The sequence below is a fragment of the Peromyscus californicus genome, unplaced genomic scaffold (genome assembly GCF_007827085.1).
Source record: "Peromyscus californicus insignis strain IS unplaced genomic scaffold, ASM782708v3 Scaffold_1__1_contigs__length_55948999, whole genome shotgun sequence".
Classification (NCBI taxonomy): Eukaryota; Metazoa; Chordata; class Mammalia; order Rodentia; family Cricetidae; genus Peromyscus; species Peromyscus californicus.
Window position 1 is genome coordinate 21,110,912 of NW_026294492.1, and position 22,157 is coordinate 21,133,068.

A 22,157-nucleotide genomic window follows, 5' to 3' on the forward strand; every position below is an offset into this window, starting at 1 on the left:
GCGAAAGGGCACAGAGCCGCGGGATTATCACACAGCAAAGGGATCTGAGCAGCCCGAGCACCGACCACAGGTTGCAACTCTGCCGCACACGGAACTCGGAGTAATGGGTCATTGCACAATGTTGCAGCCATGCCTTTCTGGGCTTGAGCTGTTAGGCCACAAAGTCAGCAGGCAGTTGCTGTCAGGAGAGGGTTTCTGGGTTATTTATAATGCCTCTGCTTCCTCACAGTGACGGCCTCACTCCTGGCTCTGGAGCCAGGTCCACACCGTGAGGTTGAAGGGAGGAACTGAGCAAAATCGTTTGGAGACTCTGACTATGCTGAGAGCTGGTGCCAGTGATTCCTTGCAAAGTGCTTGGCCCTTGGCCGGAATACCTGGTTCTGTCTGCACAACCCAAACCCATCATGCACTGCCTCAGCAGTCCCTGTCAGGAGGGAGGAATAGTTATGTGGAGGCTGTTTCAGTCAGGAGTGAGCTGGTGTCTAAAGCATGTGTGACAGGCAAGCTATGTGAACTAGCATTGTGCTGTGAGGTATTTATGTGGAGGATAGTTATTACTTATTATTTATAGTAAACTAGCATTGTGCTGTGAGGTATTTATGTGGAGGATAGTTAATATTTATTATATTAATTATTGTATTTATTACTAAATGCCAGCTGGTATTTAAATGAAGGGTAGGTTTCTGCTCTCAGCATTTGTCTGCGGAACAGATCACCCACCAGAAGGCAGGTACGAATGCCCTTAAAGGACATGGAAGTCACTTGAGATTTAGATTTTTTTGGTGGGTTACACTTCTACTACTACTCTCTGGGGAAACTGGCTTCGGTGAATAAGGAGCCAAAAACATCTTGAAAACCACTGAGACCAACAGAATGATGTTTGTTTTTCCCACAAAAGGACCATCTTGTTGTCCTCTGCCATGTAAGAGGTAGTCCAGGCTGGCCCGTGAGCCCCAAGGAACTGCCTGTTTCTGCCTTCCTAGAACTAGGAATGCAAACGCACACTTGTCTTTTAAAACATGGCCTGGGGGATCACTTTATAGATTGAGCGATGATAACCTTAGCGCCCGTTGTTTATTTCTTAATGACAGCCGTTCTGATGGGGGCGGATGGGATTTCGATACAGGTTTGGTTTTGGGGTGGGGGGCAGGGGCAGGGTTTTATATAGCTCAGGCTGGCCTTGAACTCAATCTGCAGCTGAGGATAACCATGAACTCCTAATCCTCCTGCTTCTGCCCCCCAAGTGCTGGGATCACAGGTCTACGACACCATACCTAAGTCTATGTAGTTTTGATCAGCGTTTCCCTGATTGACTGTAGTACTCTTGGGAGCTGCAGTTGAAATGCTTTTGTTTGGATAGAAGTGAGTTTCAGGCAAAGTGGGATGCTGAAACTAAAGACTCCTTCAGGAAAGAACCAGGGAAAATTAGTCACAAGTTTAGGGAGTAGCAAGAAATCCTGTCTCTACTGAGACTTTGGTACCTGGAGCCTGTCCTTTGCTCAGTTTGGACATTAACATTTACATTAGCTGTGTGGTTCAAAACTTTGTAAGTTAAGAGAATCAATACTCAGCTAAGGAGAGACCTAGGATGACCAGTAGAGTTAAGAGGGAGTGGGGAAGAGAGAGTTGGAGGGAAGAGACTGTGGGGTGGAAATGATATAAATACAGTACTCTGTATGAAATTCTCAAATATTAAAAAAAAAACTACTTGAAGCTAAAATAGCAGAATGTTTAGAATTAATGAGGCTACATGTTGTTTGTTTATTTATTTATTTTGTGTCTCTCTATGTAGTCTTGACTGTCCTGGAATTTTCTATGTAGAACAGGGTGGACTTGAACTCAAAGAGATCCTCCTGCCTCTGCCTCTCAGCTGCTGGGATTAAAGGCATATGTTACCATGGCTGGCCTATACTATTTATTTTTTAAGTATCTTCCAGTGTTATTGAAATTATTTCCTAACTTTAGGAAGGAAGAGAGAGAGGGAAGGTGTGCTAAAGTGATAAATATATGTATTTGATGCAAATCACAGTCAGAACTGATTGAAATGATTAGTTAAAGAGCAGACTCCGTAGAAGAAAAGGGTTTGCCATCGAAACAGGACAGTCACGGGGGGTGGGGGGGGATGGGGGGGTTAGCTAGACCATGGAACTGAGGGGCTTTGCCCCAACTGTGTTTTGTTTGGTTGTAAATAAAGGATATAAACCTTTAGGGTTTTAGTTTTTGGAGACTCTCAGAGAAGATGCACGTAACTCCTCCACTTCCTAAGGATTCTTTCTGTCCCTTCTGTCTCCAGACCTCAGTGCTTTCCCTCAGTGGCTTAGAGTATAGAATTCTGGTTTGGTTTGGTTTTTTTTTCAAGACACGGTTTCTCTGTGTAACAGCCCTGGCCATCCTGGAACTCACTCTGTAGACCAGGCTGGCCTCGAACTCACAGAGATCTGCCTGCCTCTGCCTCCTGAGTGCTGGGATTAAAGGTGTGTGCCACCACTGCCAGGCAATTTTATATTCTTTAAAAAAAAAGCTATGGGAGCTGGTGGTGCATACCTTTAATTCCAGCACTCAGGAGGCAGAAGCAGGCAGATCTCTGAGTTCGAGGCCAGCCTGGTCTACATAGTGAGTTCCAGGACAGTCAGAGCTACACAGAGAAACCCTGTATGGAAAACCAACAATAACAACAAAATAACAACAAAACAACCAAAAAGGCTTTCTGTGTTGTTATTATTTTGTTGTTATGACTGAACCCAAGGTCTCATACTTGCTATTCTCTATCACTGGACTAAGTCCCTCCCTTATATTTCTGAAGGAACAGCACTAGGAAAAAAGGAAATGAAAGAGATGCTGTCAAGGACTACTTCCTCTTCTGGGCATGGTGGCACAGTCCTCTGAGCTAAGTACTCGGGAAGCCAATGCAAGAGGGTTGCAAGTTTGAGGCCAGGCTGAGCTACATAGGAAATCTTGCCTTAAAAAAAAAAAAAAAAAAAAAAAAAAAAGCCAAGTATAGTGAGTGGTGTAACATCTTTAATCCCAGGACTTGGTAGGAAGAGTCAGGCAGATAACTGTGAATTTGAGGCCAGCCTGGTCTACATAGCAAGTTCCAGGACAGCCGGAGCTATATAGGGAGACCCCAATTCAAAAAAAAAAAAAAAATGTGGAGGCCCGCAAAGGTTTTCTAGTGAGATCTGAGCTTGCTTTTCCCAGCAGGGCTGCATTAGAGGATGGCTTGACCACGTGCATGGTCACCAGGTGTTTGGAAGGGTCTGCACTTGGATGTGCGGTGTGCTTTGATCTAGCAAGGGGAGGTCTTTTGCCCCACCCCTTGGCATTCCTTTAAAAAGCCCTTTAGAAGAGACAGAAGGGGCGAGTGGATGAGGATCCAGGCCCTCCTGAGCTACTCTGTGTTTCTGTCTCTTTCCCCTCTATCCTTCTATCTAAATATTTCTCACTTCTCCCTCCTCAAGGGTAGCCTGGGGTAAAAGTGGGAGCAGGTCTCTCTCTCTCTCTCTCTCTCTCTGTCTCTCTCTGTCTCTCTCTCTCTCTGTCTCTGTCTCTCTCTCTCTCTCTCTCTCTCTCTCTCTCTCTCTCTCACACACACACACACACACACACACACACACACACACACACACACACACGACAATCTTCCCTTCACACCGTTAGCAGTATATTTATACAGAGCACAGCCTATAGCGTGCACTCATTTTTCTACAAAGGGCAGGCAGATGTCACATCTGTGACCCACACAGCTGCTTTTCCATTCTCCTGCTCACCTCCATCTGCAGCAGTGGCCAATGAAGATGGTGGGCATGGCATGGCTCCAGCTTTTTGGGCTCTGTAGTTTGAATCTCTTCACAGTTTCAAGAGTCCTCAGGAAACCGCTCCACTCTGTGGGAGGCACTTAGAAGACCCACAGTATAGCCCTCGCATGTCTGCCCTGTGATGCCAGTTCAGTTGCCAAGGAAAAGAAGCCAGGAGCAGACCACAGGTTCATTGCCTTATGCCACACTCCTGAAGGGCGGGGGTGATGATAAGTAGAGTGCTAGGAGGGAAAGATGCCAATCATCCATGACTATGATCTACCTCTGCCATCCCACCCTGCTGGAGGGATGAGCTCCTGCCCAGGCCCACAGGACACTCCAAACCAAAATTTGATGTTTCTCTCTTGACTTTTTGCTATGACCGAGATGACTGACTGCTCCTCCATCCTATGCCGCTCTTCTCCACCACACTTTTAGTCTTGGGCCATCTCTGAGAGAGGACTGGTCCTAGACCCCCTCCAGGAGCTGCTAAAGTATGGGGCACCGGGCACCTGGATGTATAAAGCCAGTCCTGCTCTGGGGCAGTGCACTGGGAATCACGGAAAAAAATAGCCTCCCGCTTGGCCCCGGTTCAGTTCTTCAACACGAAGATGACATTTCTGGTAAGCAATTACAATTAGATTTTTAGAGCCCTGGGTTTTCAACTGATCGCATGCAGGATTGAAAGATAATTTCAAATACTGAGTTCCGCCTGATTAGCTAATAAATGAGCTGATCTGCTGATGTGAAAGTAATGTAATACCGCTAATACAGACCTTCAGGGCATGACAGATGTCCTGTGTCCTGCCCGTCAGTTGCCTCAGCAATTACCCTGTCCTTTGTCCTTTCCTCACGGCCAGTGAACCCCTTTTTGTCTTTTTCATTTTCCTGTCAGCAGAAGTTTCAGAGAGTTTTAGAAATGTCATTCTTGGGGCAAGGAGGCCTCTTTAAAATAATCAGATTGATTTATGTGTATTAATGTTTTGCCTGCGTGTGTGCATGTGTGTATATACCGTGTGTGTGTGTGTGTGTGTGTGTGTGTGTGTGTGTGTGTGTGTGTTGCCCATGGAGGCCAGAGGGTGTTTGGGTCCTCTGGAACTGGAGTTACAGTCAGTTTGGAGCCACCAGGTGGGTGCTGGCAATCAACGTGTGTGTGTGTGTGTGTGTGTGTGTGTGTGTGTGTGTGTGTGTGTGTGTGTATGAGTGTTTGTATGAGTGTGTGTATGAGTGTGTGTATGAAGAGGCCAGAAGAGATGCGGTCATCTCTTGGAGCTGAAGTTTCAGGTGGTTGTAAGCTACCATCTATGGGAGCTGGGTTCTCTGGAAGAGTCAAAACTGTTCTTAGCCCCCGAGCCACCAGCCAGCCCCAGGAGGACACTTCAGAACTCAGCTGTGCTTCCTGTATTTCACGGGTGCCTTTCACTCTCCATAACCTGGAATTTTTAGTTGTGGTCTTTGTTAAACGGGGATATATTTTAAAAGGGAACACTGTGTAATTCTTTCATTTTCAAATAATTTCTAAGGAGCACTGTGCCTCTGACTTCGTCTTTCTCTAGCTATTTTAAATGTAGAATGTGAGGGATGTGAGGGATGTGAGGAAGTCTGGAGAGTAGACCCAGAGACAGCTGAGTGGAGCGACTCTCACACTCCCGCCAGTCACTCTCCAGAAGGCACCAGAACTCTTTGGGTGTTTCCAAAGGGCTGCTGTAATACGCTGTGATTGAGACTGCTCACAAAGGGCCCCTAAGCCGCGTCCTGAGCACGGGGAGTTGGCTAGTCAGGACAGCCAGGTGACTAGGAGTGGTTAGCTCACCTTAGCCACAAAGGCAGTTGGGAGATGTCAGACTCCTACCAAAGAAGTTGAATGACAAGAAAACTTGATTATATAATCTGTAAGAAAATGCCTATCTCCTCCAAGAATGGGCACTCAGGGACAAGAATGAATGGATGTGAATCCTGCCAGTTATTATTATCTGGAATGGCTCAATCCCACCACCCCACTTCTCACATAGTCCAGGCCTGGCCTGTAGAGGAAGCAGCTGGTTGGAATGGTGGTACCTGGGTTCTCTGTACCAGTGGACAAAGCATGCTCCTGGTATTTCCTGTCTAGAAACCCCCAGTCTGCATAAATAACCAGACAGACACAGAGGGATGTACTAAAGAGTTGTTAGCACGCACACGAGCCAGACGGTACTCAGGGTCTACCGTGGGTTATTCCTTTCCATTGAGACGGCAGTCTAAGTACAAGAAAGTAAGGCCTTCTCAAGATCTGGCAACTTCTCAAGGTCTAGAGACAAGGGTGATTATAGAAGTCTGTATCATGACAAGTGGCAAGAGTGTCAAGTCACAGAGAGGTGGACGGTCACCCAAATCAAAAGGCAGAGTAGTGAGACAATACCAAACTTATTTGCTCAGAGCAGCCCTGCTAGCTAATGGCTGAAGCAGGATTAGAACCAGCCATCATCAGCCCCAAGCCACTGGACTTTTCATATGCAACCCTTGGCTTTTTACCGAAAAAGTGACTTGGCTCATCCTGCTGTGTGGTGATATTTTATTTGTGCACGCAATAAAGCTTATCTGGGGATCAGAGGAAAAACCCAGCCACTATATTAAACATAGAAGTCAGGCAGTGGTGGCACACACCTTTAATCCTAGCATTCGGGAGGCAGAGATCCATCCGGATCTTTGTGAGTTCAAGGCCACACTGGGAACAGAGCCAGGTGTGGTGGCACATGCCTTTGATCCCAGTGCTAGTTAAACATAGAGGTCTGGAGGTCTGTATAGACAGACAGGAAGTGATAGAGCTGGGCGGAGAGAGGAAGTAAGATGGCAGGGCACAGAAAAGTATATAAGACGTGAGTATACAGGAAGGGGCTCTCTTGGGCTGAGGATTTCCTAGAGGTAAGACGTGGCTGGCTTGCTCTCTGATCTCTCAGCTTTCACCCCAATATCTGGCTCCAGGTTTTTAATTAATAAGACTGCTTAGCAATTTGCCTTACACTGCTGGTTTGTCGCTCATCATTTTCCCCTCGGGACACCTGATTTTCCTGAATTTATTTTAGGTCACTTCTGGGCAGAGTCACTTGCTTCCTTGTATTAGTCTGCAGGGGTGCCAAAACAAACCACAGATTGCGTGGCTTAAACGACAGAAACGTATTTCTCATAGTCCCCAAGGCTAGGGGGTCTGAGATCAAGGTGTCAGTCACCAAAACGGCTTTTCTCTTGGCCTCGCAAGTGGCCACTATCTTGCTGGTGCTTATGGCGCTCTTTCTTTGTGTGCTCGTGGTACTGCTTCTGAGGACACTCAACCTTTTGGAGCAGGAGCTCTGCCTGTGACCTCACTTAACTTTAATTGCCCCCAACATGGCTCTGTCTCTAAATATAACTGCAACAGAGGCACAGGTTCAACATGTGAACTTTAGTGGGACACAATTCAGTCCTCATCATGGTGTCCCATGTTCTACTCCCAAGAGTCTTTTCATTCAGGACCATTTTGCCCCACTTCCCCCTTCTTTGAAACAAAGTCTCATGGCCCTGGTTGTCCTGGAACTCACTCTGTAGACCAGGCTGGGCTCAAACATCGATCGCCTGCCTCTGCCTCCTGAGTGCTGGGATTAAAGATGTGTACCACTGTGTCTGCTTTAGGACCATTTTAAGTAGGAGGGGCATGGCTGAAGACCACGGACGTATGTCATCATGCTCAGCCTTTCATGGGGTGCTTGGCTTCCAAACTCAGGTGTGTGTGTGCTTGGAGTTTGTACAGCAAGCACTCCACTGACCGAGACATTGCTGTAGCCTGACCGGGTCCCCTTTACAAGTCCTCCTGGTTAGCCAGTTGCCAAATCCAAGACCCGTGACAAAAGCAGTCAGGCTGGTACTGTGCCTTGTTTTGAGGAAGAAGGCCAAAGAGCCAAGCTGGTAACAAGCAGATCCATCCAGAAGGGAACTTGAACATGAGCGATTTCTTTGAGGATGTGCAATATATTTGAATATATTTGAACAGAAGCAGCAGACTTTGAAATTTACCCTGATATTTCCCAGGGGAACTATATCAGATAACATGTTTGAGGAAAACTATTTCTTCAAAAAGATTAAGAAAAAAATCCCGTCAAAGTGTGCACTGAGATATCTAGACTGGACCCCCAAAGGCCCCAAAGTAAGAAGGCACTATGGGTCTTGTGTGGCAAAGAGCATCCTTCCAGAAGTCCTGTCAAGTGGTGGCTCAGACTGGTTACATGGAGACTTGGAATGCTTGAGGGGTTAATTGTGAAGCCAAGGGCAAACTGACCATCAAGGGCTCCTCTGTGATGACGACACCCAGCAGCCTTGGAGCAGTGATGGGACCTATCTTGATTGCTAGATGTGGCTGGCTCGCAAAAGCTCTTGGCTATGCCCCCAAAGAAATATTTACTTCAAATAATAAGTAATACCCTAAAAACACAGGTTTATGGACAAGATCTCAAATAATTCAGAATATGAAGTGGAAAGTGGAAATTACCACGCCAATCCATTCCCTTCCAGAGCAGTGATTAGAACAGCTTGGCAAGCTTGCTCCAGACATGAAATCTATATTTACATACTGAGAGCTGCGAGTTACTTTCCAATAACCAGCACGACACAGTGATTGCCTAACCTCCTCTACTGAGGAGGACATGCCATCTTCTCAAATTTGAGTTAATATAAAGTTGAAATAAACATCATTGCATAAATGTTTGTACGTGAGCACACCTGTAGAATAGACTCCTGGAAGGAGACTTAATAGGTATAAGAGAAAGTGTATTTTCATTGGTACTCTTGGGTCACCCTCTGAAAACACACTGGAAGAATGTATGTTCCCATTAGAAGTATGACAGGATGTGCTTTTGAGCTGCTGGAGTATGGACATTATCTTTAATTTTTTTCCTGTTTTGTTTTTTTGAGACAGGGTTTCTCTGTGTAACAGCCTTGGCTGTACTGGAACTCACTCTGTAGACCAGGCTGGTCTCAAACTCCCAGAGATCCACCTGCCTCTGCCTCCCAGGTGCTGGGATTAAAGGCATGTGCCACCACCACCGCCCGGCTCTACTTTTAATTTTTGCCAACCTTATGGGCAGTGGTTCTCCGTGCTGTTCAATGGGCATATTTCTGGCGTCCTGTGAGGCTGAGCATGCTCTGGTTTCTTGGTGGTTTTGTGTTTCTTCTTGTGAGACCTGCCTATTGACATGACTCTGGAGGGATATTTTGTGTGTTGGGACTGCGGAAGCGTCCTCACCCAGCGGCAGAATCACAGGCACCTGCTGTTCCTCCTCCTACCCATTTGGTGCCCTCCGCAGGCCCCATTGCACATTACGTATGTGCTCCTTTCATAAGCAGAGGAGAAATGGAATAAACACTTAGTGGGACACAGGAGCTGCCGAAGGCACTGGACCCAGGGCCTCACCCATGCCATGCAAATCCTCTCAGCTGAGCTACATCCCAGCCGGCATGGGACTGTGACTGACTATGGTCTCCACAGAGTAAGTCTTCCGAGGTCAAAATCCGAAGGAAATAAAATCTCCTCTTGGAGAACCATGCTGACCCAGAGTTAAAGTAAGCCTTAATCACTCTGTCGTTACCTCTTCAGGGTCCAACATTCTATTATTCCTCACCCACAGCATCTTATTCTCCCAGCTCTTAAGTGCTCACCACTGAAGGACACCCAAACATTCAGTTCCGTTTCTGGACAGAGATCTTCAAAGACTGCACAGAACCACACCACCACACCCCATACCTACACCCCACCCCCATACCCGCCTTTCCCCTCACACAAACAATGACAGTACATGCTGATTGGAAAGCCCAAGGGGGTGGGGAGATAGATGAAGTCTAGGCAGCGGCCTCATTGATAATGTGGAGCTGTCCATCTTCCCAGACTTCCCTATGGCTAGGAGCAAGCAGTGCTACAGAGCACCCAGGCTGTGTGACACCTCTTACAGTGACCTACATTCATTGCTTCTAATTACATCTGGCATTAGCTGTTGGACTTTGTACCCATCGTAGTGATGTAGCAGGAAGGGGGACACGGTGCAGCGGGCAGGGTCGGGGAAAGGTCTACGAAGACGGGCGAAATGACCCCTCAGATGCTGGCTCTCAGATTGCACTGCCCATTCTACAGTACCTAAGCGGTGGATTAATGGGAACCTATGCTTGAGAACAGCCTGGACAGTAGAAGTCAGATCCTGGGATGGGAGAACACACCCAAACGAAGCCGCCTGGAGGTACCTAGCAAGTGTCAGCAATCACACCCTACTGAAGTGCTCCTCTGGTAACTTTCACAGAAACACTCTGTACTTCCTACTGGGGTGATCTCTAGAGCAAATTCTCAAGCCTTGTCACCAGGGGACATCCATGCAGGTGGGCAGATGTGATGGGAGCCTCATCAGCAATTCTGAATCCTACCAGACTCAGAACAGACAGAAGTCATGGCAGGAAAGATCAGGGAAGAAGCATCCCTTTTGCTCCTGGCTTTTGTTTAGTCTTGACTTAGTTATCTGTCCTGGTTTATGGTGTGTTGTTGTAAAACAGGTGATTCCAGAGGACATAGATTTAGCGGTATCCTGCATTCTTGAAATGACAGTGTTAGGGCAGGTTCTAGGACTTAAGCATTTCCATAAAGAAGGGCAATCAGCACATAAGGACCGTACGGAGCTTACAGGGCCAAATGACAACAATATAATGTTGCATTTCATCACACTAGCATGAAAATCCCTAAGGATTGCTGTGTGTGTGTGTGTGTGTGTGTGTGTGTGTGTGTGTGTGTGTGTGTGTGTGTATGTGTATGTGTGTGTGTGAGAGAGAGAGAGAGAGATACAGAGAGATACAGAGAGATACAGAGAGATACAGAATGCACTTCCAATGACTCCTGAATAGAACACACCAGAGCACTCTCGCTCTGAGGCTGAGATGCAGAAATGGGAAAAGAGACACATCTGTCATGTCTTGCAAACTGAACAGAGGACATCTGCAGCTACCGCCACCCTCTCACGCCAGCACAATGGGAAGAACGGATGTAAAAATAGAAGTGATATATTCAACTATTAACGAGGCAAAACTGAATATAGCAGCGTGCAGCGGCGCTGACGTAGAGGCTGCCTCGAGTGGACAGCATGCCGACCAATAACCACTCTCCTCCACCCGTGTCATGCCTGATGTCTGTGAAAGGATGAGGGGACAAGGGAGAGACCTGGGAACCAACGGCAGCCAGTCATGTTCTGTTGGCAGGAAGCGAAGGGGCTGTTGGCTCAGGGGAGAATCTCACCCCAGGAATCCCTCACCCCACCAGGGGAGTTATTTCATCTTCTTAAACTGGCCAAATAGTTGTGCGTGGTTCAGGCAAGAATACTGATGGTGAGGGTGCTGGATGAGAAGAAAGCACAGCATAGAAAAGATGAGGGAGTAGCTAGGGGGGTGGCTGAGTCTGTAAAGCCCTTGCCAGGCACACAGTGTGCATCAATATTCCTTTTAGTGTTCATCTATTCCCAGTTGTATGGATAGACTACAACTGTCCACTTATCTGCTGGTGAACTCTGGGCATTTCCAAGTTTGGGCTGCCTGGGAAGAATACTACCTGGAATATCTGCATACATCTATTTTCATTTCTCTTGGGTAGCTACCTAGAAGTAGCATTGCTGGTCACTTGTGGACCCTATAGTTAACTTTTTGATGTACTTCCAGACCATTTTCCAAAGTGAATGTTTTATCTTAAGCTTGAGCCATCAATGTACAAGAGTTCTAGTTTCTCCAATCTAGACCACACGCATTACTGTTAGGGTTTGGTTATGGATATTCTAGTGGATTTAAAGTAGTCTCTGTGTTATTTTGAGATATCTATTTATATTATGTATGAGGTTTTTTTTGCCTGCATGTATATATGTATGTGTATCATGCTTGTGTCTGGGTGCCCACGGAGGCCAGAAGAGGATATCAGATTCCCTGGAACTGGAGTTATAGATGGTTGTGAGCCTCTATTTGGATGCTGGGAACAGAACCTGGATCCCTCCAGCCCTGTTTTTTTTTTTTTTTTTTAAATCAAAGTCATGCATCTATAGTCTAACAACATGAAGCTTATGTGTCTATGCACCATTCCTCTCTGCTCCATTTCTATAAGGGAAATACTTTAAATTATTTCAGTTTACTCCCATCACTTATCTTGAATTTCTGGTAACATATTTGTGTGTCATTTTAAAATCCGTTTCAGATAGTATTTCCTAACTTCCAAATATGGAAGATGAACATTTGGTATATGTGTACACAAATACACACCTACTTTATCTTTTCATTTTTATAATACAATCATAATCTCCATTCATTGTTAAATCAGTCATTTTGGACCTTTTACATGTAAGGCAAGCTACATCCATAGTCCACTTCCGCAGTGTTTTATTCACTAATTACTAATTCATCTTCAAATTCTGCAAGGAAATGAAAAAAAATCTGGCTATATTCACACATCCTAGGTATGTTACAATGTCTCTCTGTCTCATCGTCGTCAGTCTCTGTCTCTCAGAGAGTCTAGCTATATAGGCCATGCTGGTCTCTAACTCATAGTCTTCTTCCTAATATATTATTCCTAATATATTGGGATATAATTTCTTTTTAAAAAATTCTTTCTTTGGTATGTCATCAGAATCAAATTGGTATTTGTTGAAGGAATGAAAGAAAATATCTAGACCTCAACTGAAAATATCAGAGTCAAAGATCCGGAGCCAGAAGGAAGCCTGTGGTCACTTCTCCCTGTAGTGCCTTTCCCAGTCCATACCATTAACAGAGCAGCTCCATTTGGACGTGAGGTGTTCAAGGCTCAGGAGTTTTCTGACCTGCTTCAGTCATGGCCAACTGCTGAGGAGACAGGCGGGGCCTCCTGTCTCTTGAGCTGTAGAGCCTCCCCCTGCCCAGTTGATAAGGTGACTTCTACAGAGAAGAGGCCTTTTATACTGACAGGGACATGAAGTTGGAATCTTTATTCTTCAAACTATTCAGTTTTCTGAAACCCAAAACTTAACGGTAAGTGCTAAGACTCCAAATAAAAGACAAAGTATCACCAAAATGTGAAAACTCTCAGTGCACATTGCTGTGTTAATATTGTCAAGGTTATGATTGGCAGGACCTAAGGAATCCAGTCTTCCAAACTCAAGTGATTGAGTCATTACTACTCATTTGAATCTCCCAACAGAGTGCCACCCCAAGTAGTGCCCTTGTGTGGTCCTGAGGGTGAGTTCCCTTTGTTTAACCAGTGCCTCTATCCTGTTCTCTGAGGTGAGCTCTTTGTCCTTTAAACAATTTTTATTTCCCTAGCTTGGTAATCATGAACCGTTTTTCCCACTTGTCACTTTCTCATGTCACATGATAGCTGTGACTTGTCTATTTCATGCACTTTCCGGAACACAGTGCCTTCTCGCAAAAGCACCTGGGTGGGACACACAAGCCCACTTTCTGTTACTTTCTAGAAGGTAAAGTGAGGACGACAACACACCTGCTTCCTGTCATTTTTGCAAGGATTTCATGAGCTACATGCAGGAGACACAGAACCCTGCAGTGTTAGTTGTTACCATCTGTTGGCTAAAAGAAGGATCTCTGTACTTGCACACCCATGTTTCTTGCTGCAGTATTCAAGGTAGCCAGGTACAGAACAGATACTAGATGGAGGAAATGTGGTGTGTGCACACAATGGAACATTATAGTGTCAGAAAGAAGGATGAAGTCCTGACAGCTGCAGGAAAATGGATAGAACTGGAGATCACGATGTTAAGCAAAATAAGCCAGACTCCGAAAGACAAGAGCTATGTTTTCTCTTAAATGCAGAACCCAACTTTAAAAGTGTGTGTGTGTGTGTGTGTGTGTGTGTAAGTGTAAGTGTAACTAGAAAGCAGACAATGAGAAGGAGGAAGAGATGCTCAGGGAGGTGGGAAGTCGAGCGATAGAACATGTGCAATAAGATAGCAAAAGGAAGGGGAGGAACTGTGGAGAGGAAGAAGGGAGTGTGTGTGGGGGGAGTTCCTGAGGACCAAGTGTAATGCGACTGTGGGACACACGTGTGTGAAGATGCTGTAATGAAACCTGTTACTCTGTATACTGCAGACTAAACAAGAGAAAACAAAGCAAAGAATGTCAACTGGTGAGCCCTGTTTACCAGGGAGCCTTGTTAATGGGTGAGCCCTGTTAATGGGCGAGCCTGTTCACTGGTGAGCCCTGTTCACCAACGGGTGAGCCCTGTTCACCAGGGAGCCTTGTTCACTGGTGAGCCCTGTTAATGGGCGAGCCTGTTCACTGGTGAGCCCTGTTCACCAACGGGTGAGCCCTGTTCACCAGGGAGCCTTGTTCACCAGTGAGCCCTGTTCACCGGTGAGCCCTGTTCACCAGTGAGCCCTGTTCACCAGGGAGCCCTGTTCACCGGTGAGCCTTGTCATTCCCGCCACCAGAGGCCTGTAAGACACGGCTGTGTTTACTGCTGCCGTTTTTAGCTCCAGCTTTCTTCCTCACATGCCCCTAGCATCCGCAGCATGGCCACACCTAACGGGTGGTCAGCAAATATTTATTACTGAATGAATGTATATAGGAAATACAGCGGTATTTTATGGATAGGGAAACTGAGGCTCAGAGAGGGTTGGTGACATGAAGTCTCCCGGGGACTTAGAGGGGACTAAGAGATGGTTCTCCTGCCTGGCTGTCTTCTCTCACACCACTCCTAGGTCTTACCTCGCCATCTCAATCTTCAGACAGGACATCTTCGTTATTAGATGATTTTCAAGTGCTAAAAATGATCTAGAGTAAAAAGGATTCTTAAAGTTTGAAACCTACCGTGGTATCCACGGCCTTGACTGCTTCTGTGGGGACGTGCTTTGGTACAGGTTCCGCCTGTGACAGTGTCACACATCCCGAAGCCCCTAAGGTGATGACCACGACCTGGCAGCCCCGTTCTAGGAGAACCAATGCAGCCTTCCCAGCCTCGGTTGGGCTGTTCACCACGAGGCCTGTTAAAATCTCAGCCTGGAATCCACGAGGAAAGAAACCGTGGTGAGAATAAAGCCATGGAGATCCACCGTGGATCTGTCCTTTTAGAAATGTGACTCCCCCGTTTTTCATAACGATCAAGGCAATGGGAACCCCGAAGGATACTGGTGCAGAAACATAAAAGAGGGACTAAAGCAAACCGGCGGTAGTATCACGCACCTTTAATCCCAGGAGATGCAGAGGCAGGCAGATCACTGCGAGTTCGAGGCCAGCGCTACATAGTGAGACCCTGTCTCAAAAAAAAAAAAAAGAAAAAAGAAAAGAAACAAAAATAATGAAAACAAAAATTAGTTATTTAAGATATTCTTGGAATGGGCACGGTGTGGTTTCATGCTTATCTCTGTACTTGAGAGGCCAAGATAGGAGGATATTAATGGCCACAGCACATTCAAGCCAGCCTATAGTACAAAGTAACAGATGATAACAAACAAAATCCACATGAAAACAAAAACCCCAAACCAAACACAACATTTCTGGGGGTTGGAGAGATGGCTCAGTGGTTAAGTGTACTTGTGCTGGCCAAGGTCGGAGGTTTAGTTCCCAGCATCCTCATGGTGGCCTGCAATCCCCTGTAACTCCAGTTCCAGAGGATCCAACCCCCTTATCTGACCTTCACAGGCACCAGAAGGTCTTTACATCTATGCAGGTAAAACACCTAAAAAACCTCAGGATGCCATTCCCAGTGACTCCACGGATGCCGCATCTGTAAACATGGCACCTCAGGATGCCATTCCCCAGGCCTCTTCTGGCCTGGTGTCTTTCTCGTGATGCTGCAGACTACTTGATTTTGTCTGTCTGCCTCTGCTAGAGAAACTGGAAGCAGAAGAGCCCTCTGCTTCTCACTGTCTCTATGACCTTCCTTAAATCACATACTACAATAAATGAGGAGGACCTGGGCAGGATCAGCGTTTCTCCTGGAACAGAAAAGCATCTTGGGCTGAAACAGGGCTGAGAGGCACTCCTCTGGCATCTCCTCCTCTGCTAGTGACAGAGGTAGTTAAAATAGCACTGGAGGAATTATATGGTACTTTTTGACTCAGTGTGTATAACTGGATTCTCTTTTCCATGTTATAGCTTAACCATACCTACACAAGACGGCACGGATGCCCTGCTTGTAGTTGTTGTGAATACGCCCCAATTAAACCCATTTGTTATATGAAAGCCAAAGCATGCAACTCGACTACCGAGATGCTCAGGGTGTAAAGGCACCTGCCACTGAGCCCCATGACCTGAGTTCAGTTCCCAGGACTCACCTGGTAGAAGGAGAATATTGACTCCCCTGAAACTTCTGCACATGTCGTGGCATATGAGCATGCATGCACACACACATAGGATGTATAAAAATCTTTTAAAGTATATAACCAAATTATGTCTTTTCTGTATTACAGGAATCATATGGTATATACTCCTAAGAATGAGACTACATTTCACCTTTATATGCTCTGAGCATGCCCAAATTAATCCTTTTGTGTATAAAAACCATCCCTCAAGTGTGTGCTCATTCTGAGCATCTGTGATCCCAACAGCAAAGGTTTCCTGAACTTGGCTATCTATCTTCTCTTCCTGTCTTCTGTATGTTCCTTTTCAGTCTGGATTGGTTGTACTCTGAGACCATCTTTCAATCTGTATTTATGTATTTACTTAGTTTTTACATGTATGTGTGTGTGCGCCTGAGTGTGAGTTTGTGTATCATGTGTGTGCAGGAGCCTGAGAAGGCCTGATAAAAGTATTGAATCCCCTGGATCTTGAGTTAAAGATGGTTGTGAGCTAACATGTGGGTGCTGAGAACAGAACCTGAGGCCATTATCTTTTTAAAAATTATTTATTTTTATTTTATGTGCATTGATGTTTTGCATATATGTGTGAGGGTGTCAGATCCCCTGGAGATAGAGATATAGGCAGTTGTGAGCTGCCATGTGGGTGCTGGGAATTGAACCCAGGTCCTCTGGAAGAGCAGCCAGTGCTCTTAACTGATGAGCCATCTCTTCAACTCCAAGGCCATTATCTTAAAGAACAAGTTCTGTATTAATCTGTTTTCCCAGGACCAGTTCTGTCTGCTAAATTCACTGATCTATTTTTAGAGACACTCACTGATATCTTCCAAAAAAAAAAAAACAAACTTTGAAATTGGGGCTGGAGAGATGGCTCAGTGGTAAAGAGCACTGGCTGCTCTTCCAGAGGTCCTGAGTTCAATTCCCAGCAACCACATGGTGGCTCACAACCATCTATAGTGGGATCTGATGCCCTCTTCTGACATAAAGTTGTACATGCAGAAAGAGTACTCATATATATATAAAATACATAAATCTTAAAAAATGTATTAAAAAAACAACTTTGAAATCTCTGTTAACAACCCCTTCACCCCGTGTGTGTGTGTGTGTGTGTGTGTGTGTGTGTGTGTGTGTGTGTGTGTGTGTGTGTGTATGTGTGTATGTGTGTATGTGTATGTGTGTGTTCATACCTGTGTAAGGCACGTGTAAGTATTCTCACCAACAGCTCCTATTATGCTATAGGCAACACTAGCATCAACTATCACACATATGAATGAAGAATCTCTCAGCCTTGGACATTTTCGACTCTTGCCAGAGGCACTACAGAGCAAGGCCAAGCCATGCTGGGCCCTATCTGAATTCCCCATGCATGGGAACTGGGGATGGCAGTGATTCCTGTTGCTTTGGGGGAGTTTATTATAAAGCAATAGGTAAGAATACAGACAGGGACAGGGTACAATAAGACAGATGCTGTGTCTTAATGAAGTCTGTAACTTAATGGAGAAGATACATCAGCTGAGTCAACAATCTGGGCTGTGAAAACTGAAGAATAAACACAGTGTCTTTTAAGCATCTACCAGGGAAATCTAAGCCAGTTTGGTGGTTGAGAGTAATGTAACCTCTTATTGTGAAATGGTCACCATCTCCCACAATCCCTTTCTCCTAGCCCAATGCCTTGCCATGGTGGTTACTCAGAAATGTTGCATAACCTACTGTGGTTTGTTAGAGTTAGTTTCCATGTAGCAGCCTTCTTTGTCCTGTGTATCCTGACAGATGACATTTTCAGGAGAGCAGGTTAAGAGCACCTAGACCTTCATTTAGCTTTAGAGCCAAAGGACCCTTTATCTCTCATCAATCCCTCTCTCTCTGTGCATGGTACATTTGCCAAAATGCATAAGAGGTTCTGCATCTCAACAATGAGAAAGAATTCTAGTCTAAGGCGGTCTTTCTATAAAAACTGTGATTGGTTGAGATCTCTTCCCTAGTAGTCTTATAAAAGAGTAGATTATATCACTACGCCGACAGGTATGTTGTGCGGTTGTGGACATTATGACCCTTGGATGAGACTCTCCCTCCCTTAGACAGCAGCCTCAGTGGGAACCTGTCTCTCCACCACTGTCACACGGTCTGCCCACTAGAAAGTAGCAGCCACTCCGGGAGTCATGTACTAATTACAGCCGTCAGATAAAATACAAAAGCTCGGGGAAATTTGATTGTCAGAAAAACGACAACTAGTTTTGTATGTCTGTTCATTGATTACTTGAGATCCAAATGTAAGGACAGCCTGTATTTTTGTTCGTTCAACTTGGCAACTTTAATATTAATTACTTAATATTAGTTTAATATTAGTCCAGAAAAATGTGGAATAATTAAAATGAAAACAATGTATTAATAGTGTGAGGCTGGGAGGGTGTTAAAATGGGCGGAGCTTTAGTCAGGGTCAGATTAAGGGGTGTGTCTTGAATCTTTTATGGCCGTCCAAGGCTTCATTAATTTCTGACCTCCACACCCCAATGAACTGAGAAATCTCTTTGTACTGAGTTCCCATGTGCTCAGACTGATGCAGTTAGTCCTGCCTCCTTGTTTTTTCTTTCTTTCTTTCTTTCTTTCTTTCTTTCTTTCTTTCTTTCTTTCTTTCTTTCTTTCTTTCTTTCTTTCTTTCTTTCCTTCCTTCCTTCCTTCCTTCCTTCCTTCCTTCCTTCCTTCCTTCCTTCCTTCCTTTCTTTTTCAGGAGAGGGTTTCTCTGTGTAGTTTTGGTGCTTGTCCTGGAACTCACTCTGTAGACCAGGCTGGCCTCGAACTCACAGAGATCCGCCTGGCTCTGCCTCCCGAGTGCTGGGATTAAAGGTGTGCGCCACCACCACCCGGCCCTGCCTCGTTTTATCCAATTGCAGGAAAGCCCTTCCCAGAAGAATCAAACGATTGTCTCTACCTCGCTTTCATTGCAGCAGAACACACTGGAGAGGGTGTAGAACCGGGGGTCCAGGTCAGCAATGGCGGGAGCCGGATTGAACAATGTTTTCACTGCAGAGGAATGGGAAAGGGGCGCGCAATGGGTATCATTGCAAAATATTAATTTAGCCTTTATATTTACCTTTAAGGTTAGAGGTAAAGTAACAGGTTTCAGTATCATGTTTTCAGACCATTTAGACAAGGTGTACGTACAGACACATTAAGTGAGGGAAGTCTGCCATCATTTTTACACTCACCAGATTAAACAACTATTAGCCGACAGATACTGAAATGTTCAAGATCTCAGTCTCCATGACAGTCTAGTATCAATTCCTTCTTATTTCCAGTCCCTCTATTTTTTACTTTCCCATTTCAGCTTCAAGGGCAAGCATCATACTTACAACTAACGTGCTTGTCTAGTTCAGGTGAGGGCAACAAGAGCATCATAAGTCGGCGTGAAAGGGCATGTATGGATGCAGGTGGAAGGTGCATCTGTAGGATAACGGAAGTGCTTGTCTGTGAGCTGCTCCATAAAGTCATTTTTAAGGGAAGAAAAAAGGAAGGGCAGGAAAGAAAGAGCAAAGAATTGGAAATTTTCTTAGTAGTGACAGCAGGTAGGAAACTGAGGGATTTGAATGTATTTTGTGTACCCATGCATGCCTCCACAATAGATTAAAATTACTCAAGCCAACACACACAGACACACACGCACGTGCGCGCACACACACATACACACACACACACACACACACACACACACACACACACACACACACACACACACACACACCCCACCTCCGCTCTTGGCTTCCAGGAGCTATCTGGGAACATGGTAAGATTGAAAAAGGAGGGACATTTCATTCACAGACTAGGTGCTGGCTCAGACTAGACAAGTACAAGAGAAGTGTGGGTGGGGATAGCAGAGCAAGAGAAGGGAGGATGTCACAGCCATTATTTCAGAGTAGAAACGTGAAGCTTAGAGAGATGAGGCCAAATGTCATGCCCATACCCTTGGACACGGTTAGGCTGGGTCCTAACCAAGAGTTCTTTGGCTTTGATTTTTAGGGTTTGATCCTCTTTAAAATAGCAACATATCTAGACCATGGCTTTATCCATAGCAACACGCTTCTCTAACGCATAATATCTTACAACAGTTTTTGGTGTGAAATTCTGCGAATTCTTTTAAAGGCTTTAAAAGTTCCATTTGCAAGAAGCTCCTATTTTTTTTTTTTTTTTTTTTTTTTTTTTTTTTTTTTTTTTTTGGACAGAACAACTAGATTGGCTATTCTTCCTTTATCAAACTGGATCCATCGATCCATGCGGTGACTAATCCCACCTGTCTAGTCTGAAGTTGCGGTTCTTAGAGACTGCTCCACAACAACGGTTACGGTTTGTTCACACAACAGCAGAGGCTGTTCAGAGGTAGGATTTCTAGGCTCCACGTCCAGCCCACCGAATCAGAATCTCTGGGGGTAGGATCAGGGAATCCACACATTCACAAGTTCTCTAGGTGGCTCTCATGGAGCTAGCTTGGCAATGACACATCCCTGTCCTGGGGAGACGCGAATCAGCTCATGGCTGGCAGAGATGGTCCCCACGGCAGCAACCTTGTGAGTGTATCCAACCTGCTTCTGTACCTTCCTAGATCTTACTAAACAGGTTGCTCCATAAGTGGTCTTGGCCAGTACAGGCTAACAGTATTGCCAGGTTTTTGTTATTTTAGACTTTACAATGTCCTCCCACGAAAATTCTGCTTTAAAAAAAATTATTTTTTTGGTGCAGGGCAATTGTGTGGCTTAAATTAGAAAATGCATGTAAAAGCCCCATGTAAACTAAAAGTGTTGTCCAAATATAAAGGATTATTACTGTTATTATACTGTCCTGTGCACACGGCTGACACCCCCGCCTGTCCACCCCTCTTCTGCCTTCTGCCCCAGTGTGGAGCCCACCAACAATCTCTCAGTGGTTTCTCATGTCTTTTAGGGTTTAGGGACACCCATTATACAAGAAGGTCCTCTGTGTAGAGCATTTAAATGTAGTGTGACTTTGGATTTTTTGAATAGCATTGGGATAGTCTGAATGAGAATGGCCCCCATAGGCTCATAGGTTTGAATACTTGGTCCCCAGTCGATGGAACTATTTGGGAAGGATTAAGAGGTGTGACACTGTGGGTAGGTTTTGGAGTTTCAAGAGCTGTCATTCCCAGTTAGCGTTTCTGCCTCGTGCCTGTCTAAAATGTGAGCTCTCAGCTCTTATTCCAGAACTACACCTGCCTGTCTGCTGATATGCTCTTTGCCATGATGGACACAGACTTTAACCCCCTGAAACTGTAAGACCAAAATAAACACTTTCTTTTATAAGTTGCTGTCTTAGTATTCTATTGCTGCGAAGAGACACTATGACCATGGCAACTCTTTTTCTTTTTTTTCCCCTGAGACAGGGTTTCTCTGTGTAGTTTTGGTGCCTGTCCTGGATCTCACTTTGTTGACCAGGCTAGCCTCGAACTCACAGAGATCCACCTGATTCTGCCTCCCGAGTGTTGGGATTAAAGGTGTGTGCCACTACTGGCTTTTTTTTTTGTGTGTGTGTGACCATAGTAACTCTTATAAAGTAAAAGTAAAGCATTTAATTGGAGTTTGCTTACAGCTTCAGAGGTTTAATCCATTGTTATCATGGTGATGAGTATGGTGCCATGCAGGCAGACATGGTGCTGGAGAAGTAAAGAGTTCTTCATCCAGATCTATAGGCAACAGGAAGAGAGAGCTACTGGTCCTGACTTGGGCTTCAGAAACCTCAAAGCCAGCCTTCAGTGATACACTTCCTCCAACAAGGCCACGTCTCCTAACCCTTTTAAATAGTGCCATTCCCTGAAAACTAAGCATTCAAACCTACGACTCTCTGGGGGCCATTCTCATTCAAACCACCACAGTTACTTTGGTCATGATATCTTATCACAGCATCAGAAAGCAATTACTACAAGCACACTGTTCTCTATTTTCCTCAAACATCAAACTGAACACCATCGCTCAGCTAGAGTGATCCTCGAGCCTGCAGTCCTAAGCATTTGAGCACAGGTCCCGCATCAAGCCACCAGTAACCAAGATGCAGAATG

The 22,157-nt window shown here is 45.3% G+C and overlaps 1 protein-coding gene across 16 annotated transcripts in view; it reads right to left on the minus strand.

The window, feature by feature from the left end:
• Window positions 1-22,157, minus strand: part of Rbks (ribokinase) — an 88,328-nt gene that overhangs the window by 17,876 nt on the left and 48,295 nt on the right. For 8 of the 16 annotated variants that reach the window (XM_052746181.1, XM_052746184.1, XM_052746185.1 and 5 more), the window contains 3 exons: window positions 19,447-19,568; window positions 19,026-19,117; window positions 14,610-14,798 (listed from right to left, as the gene is read on the minus strand). The exons of 1 other annotated variant lie outside the window; for it this stretch is intronic. In XM_052746181.1, the coding sequence (XP_052602141.1) occupies window positions 14,610-14,798; window positions 19,026-19,117; window positions 19,447-19,568 (403 nt within the window). Of the gene's footprint in view, window positions 1-5; window positions 179-3,001; window positions 4,037-14,609; window positions 14,799-19,025; window positions 19,118-19,446; window positions 19,569-22,157 lie in introns of those variants that run through there. 7 more of the 16 variants (XM_052746189.1, XM_052746183.1, XR_008220162.1 and 4 more) reach the window with 6 other exon arrangements.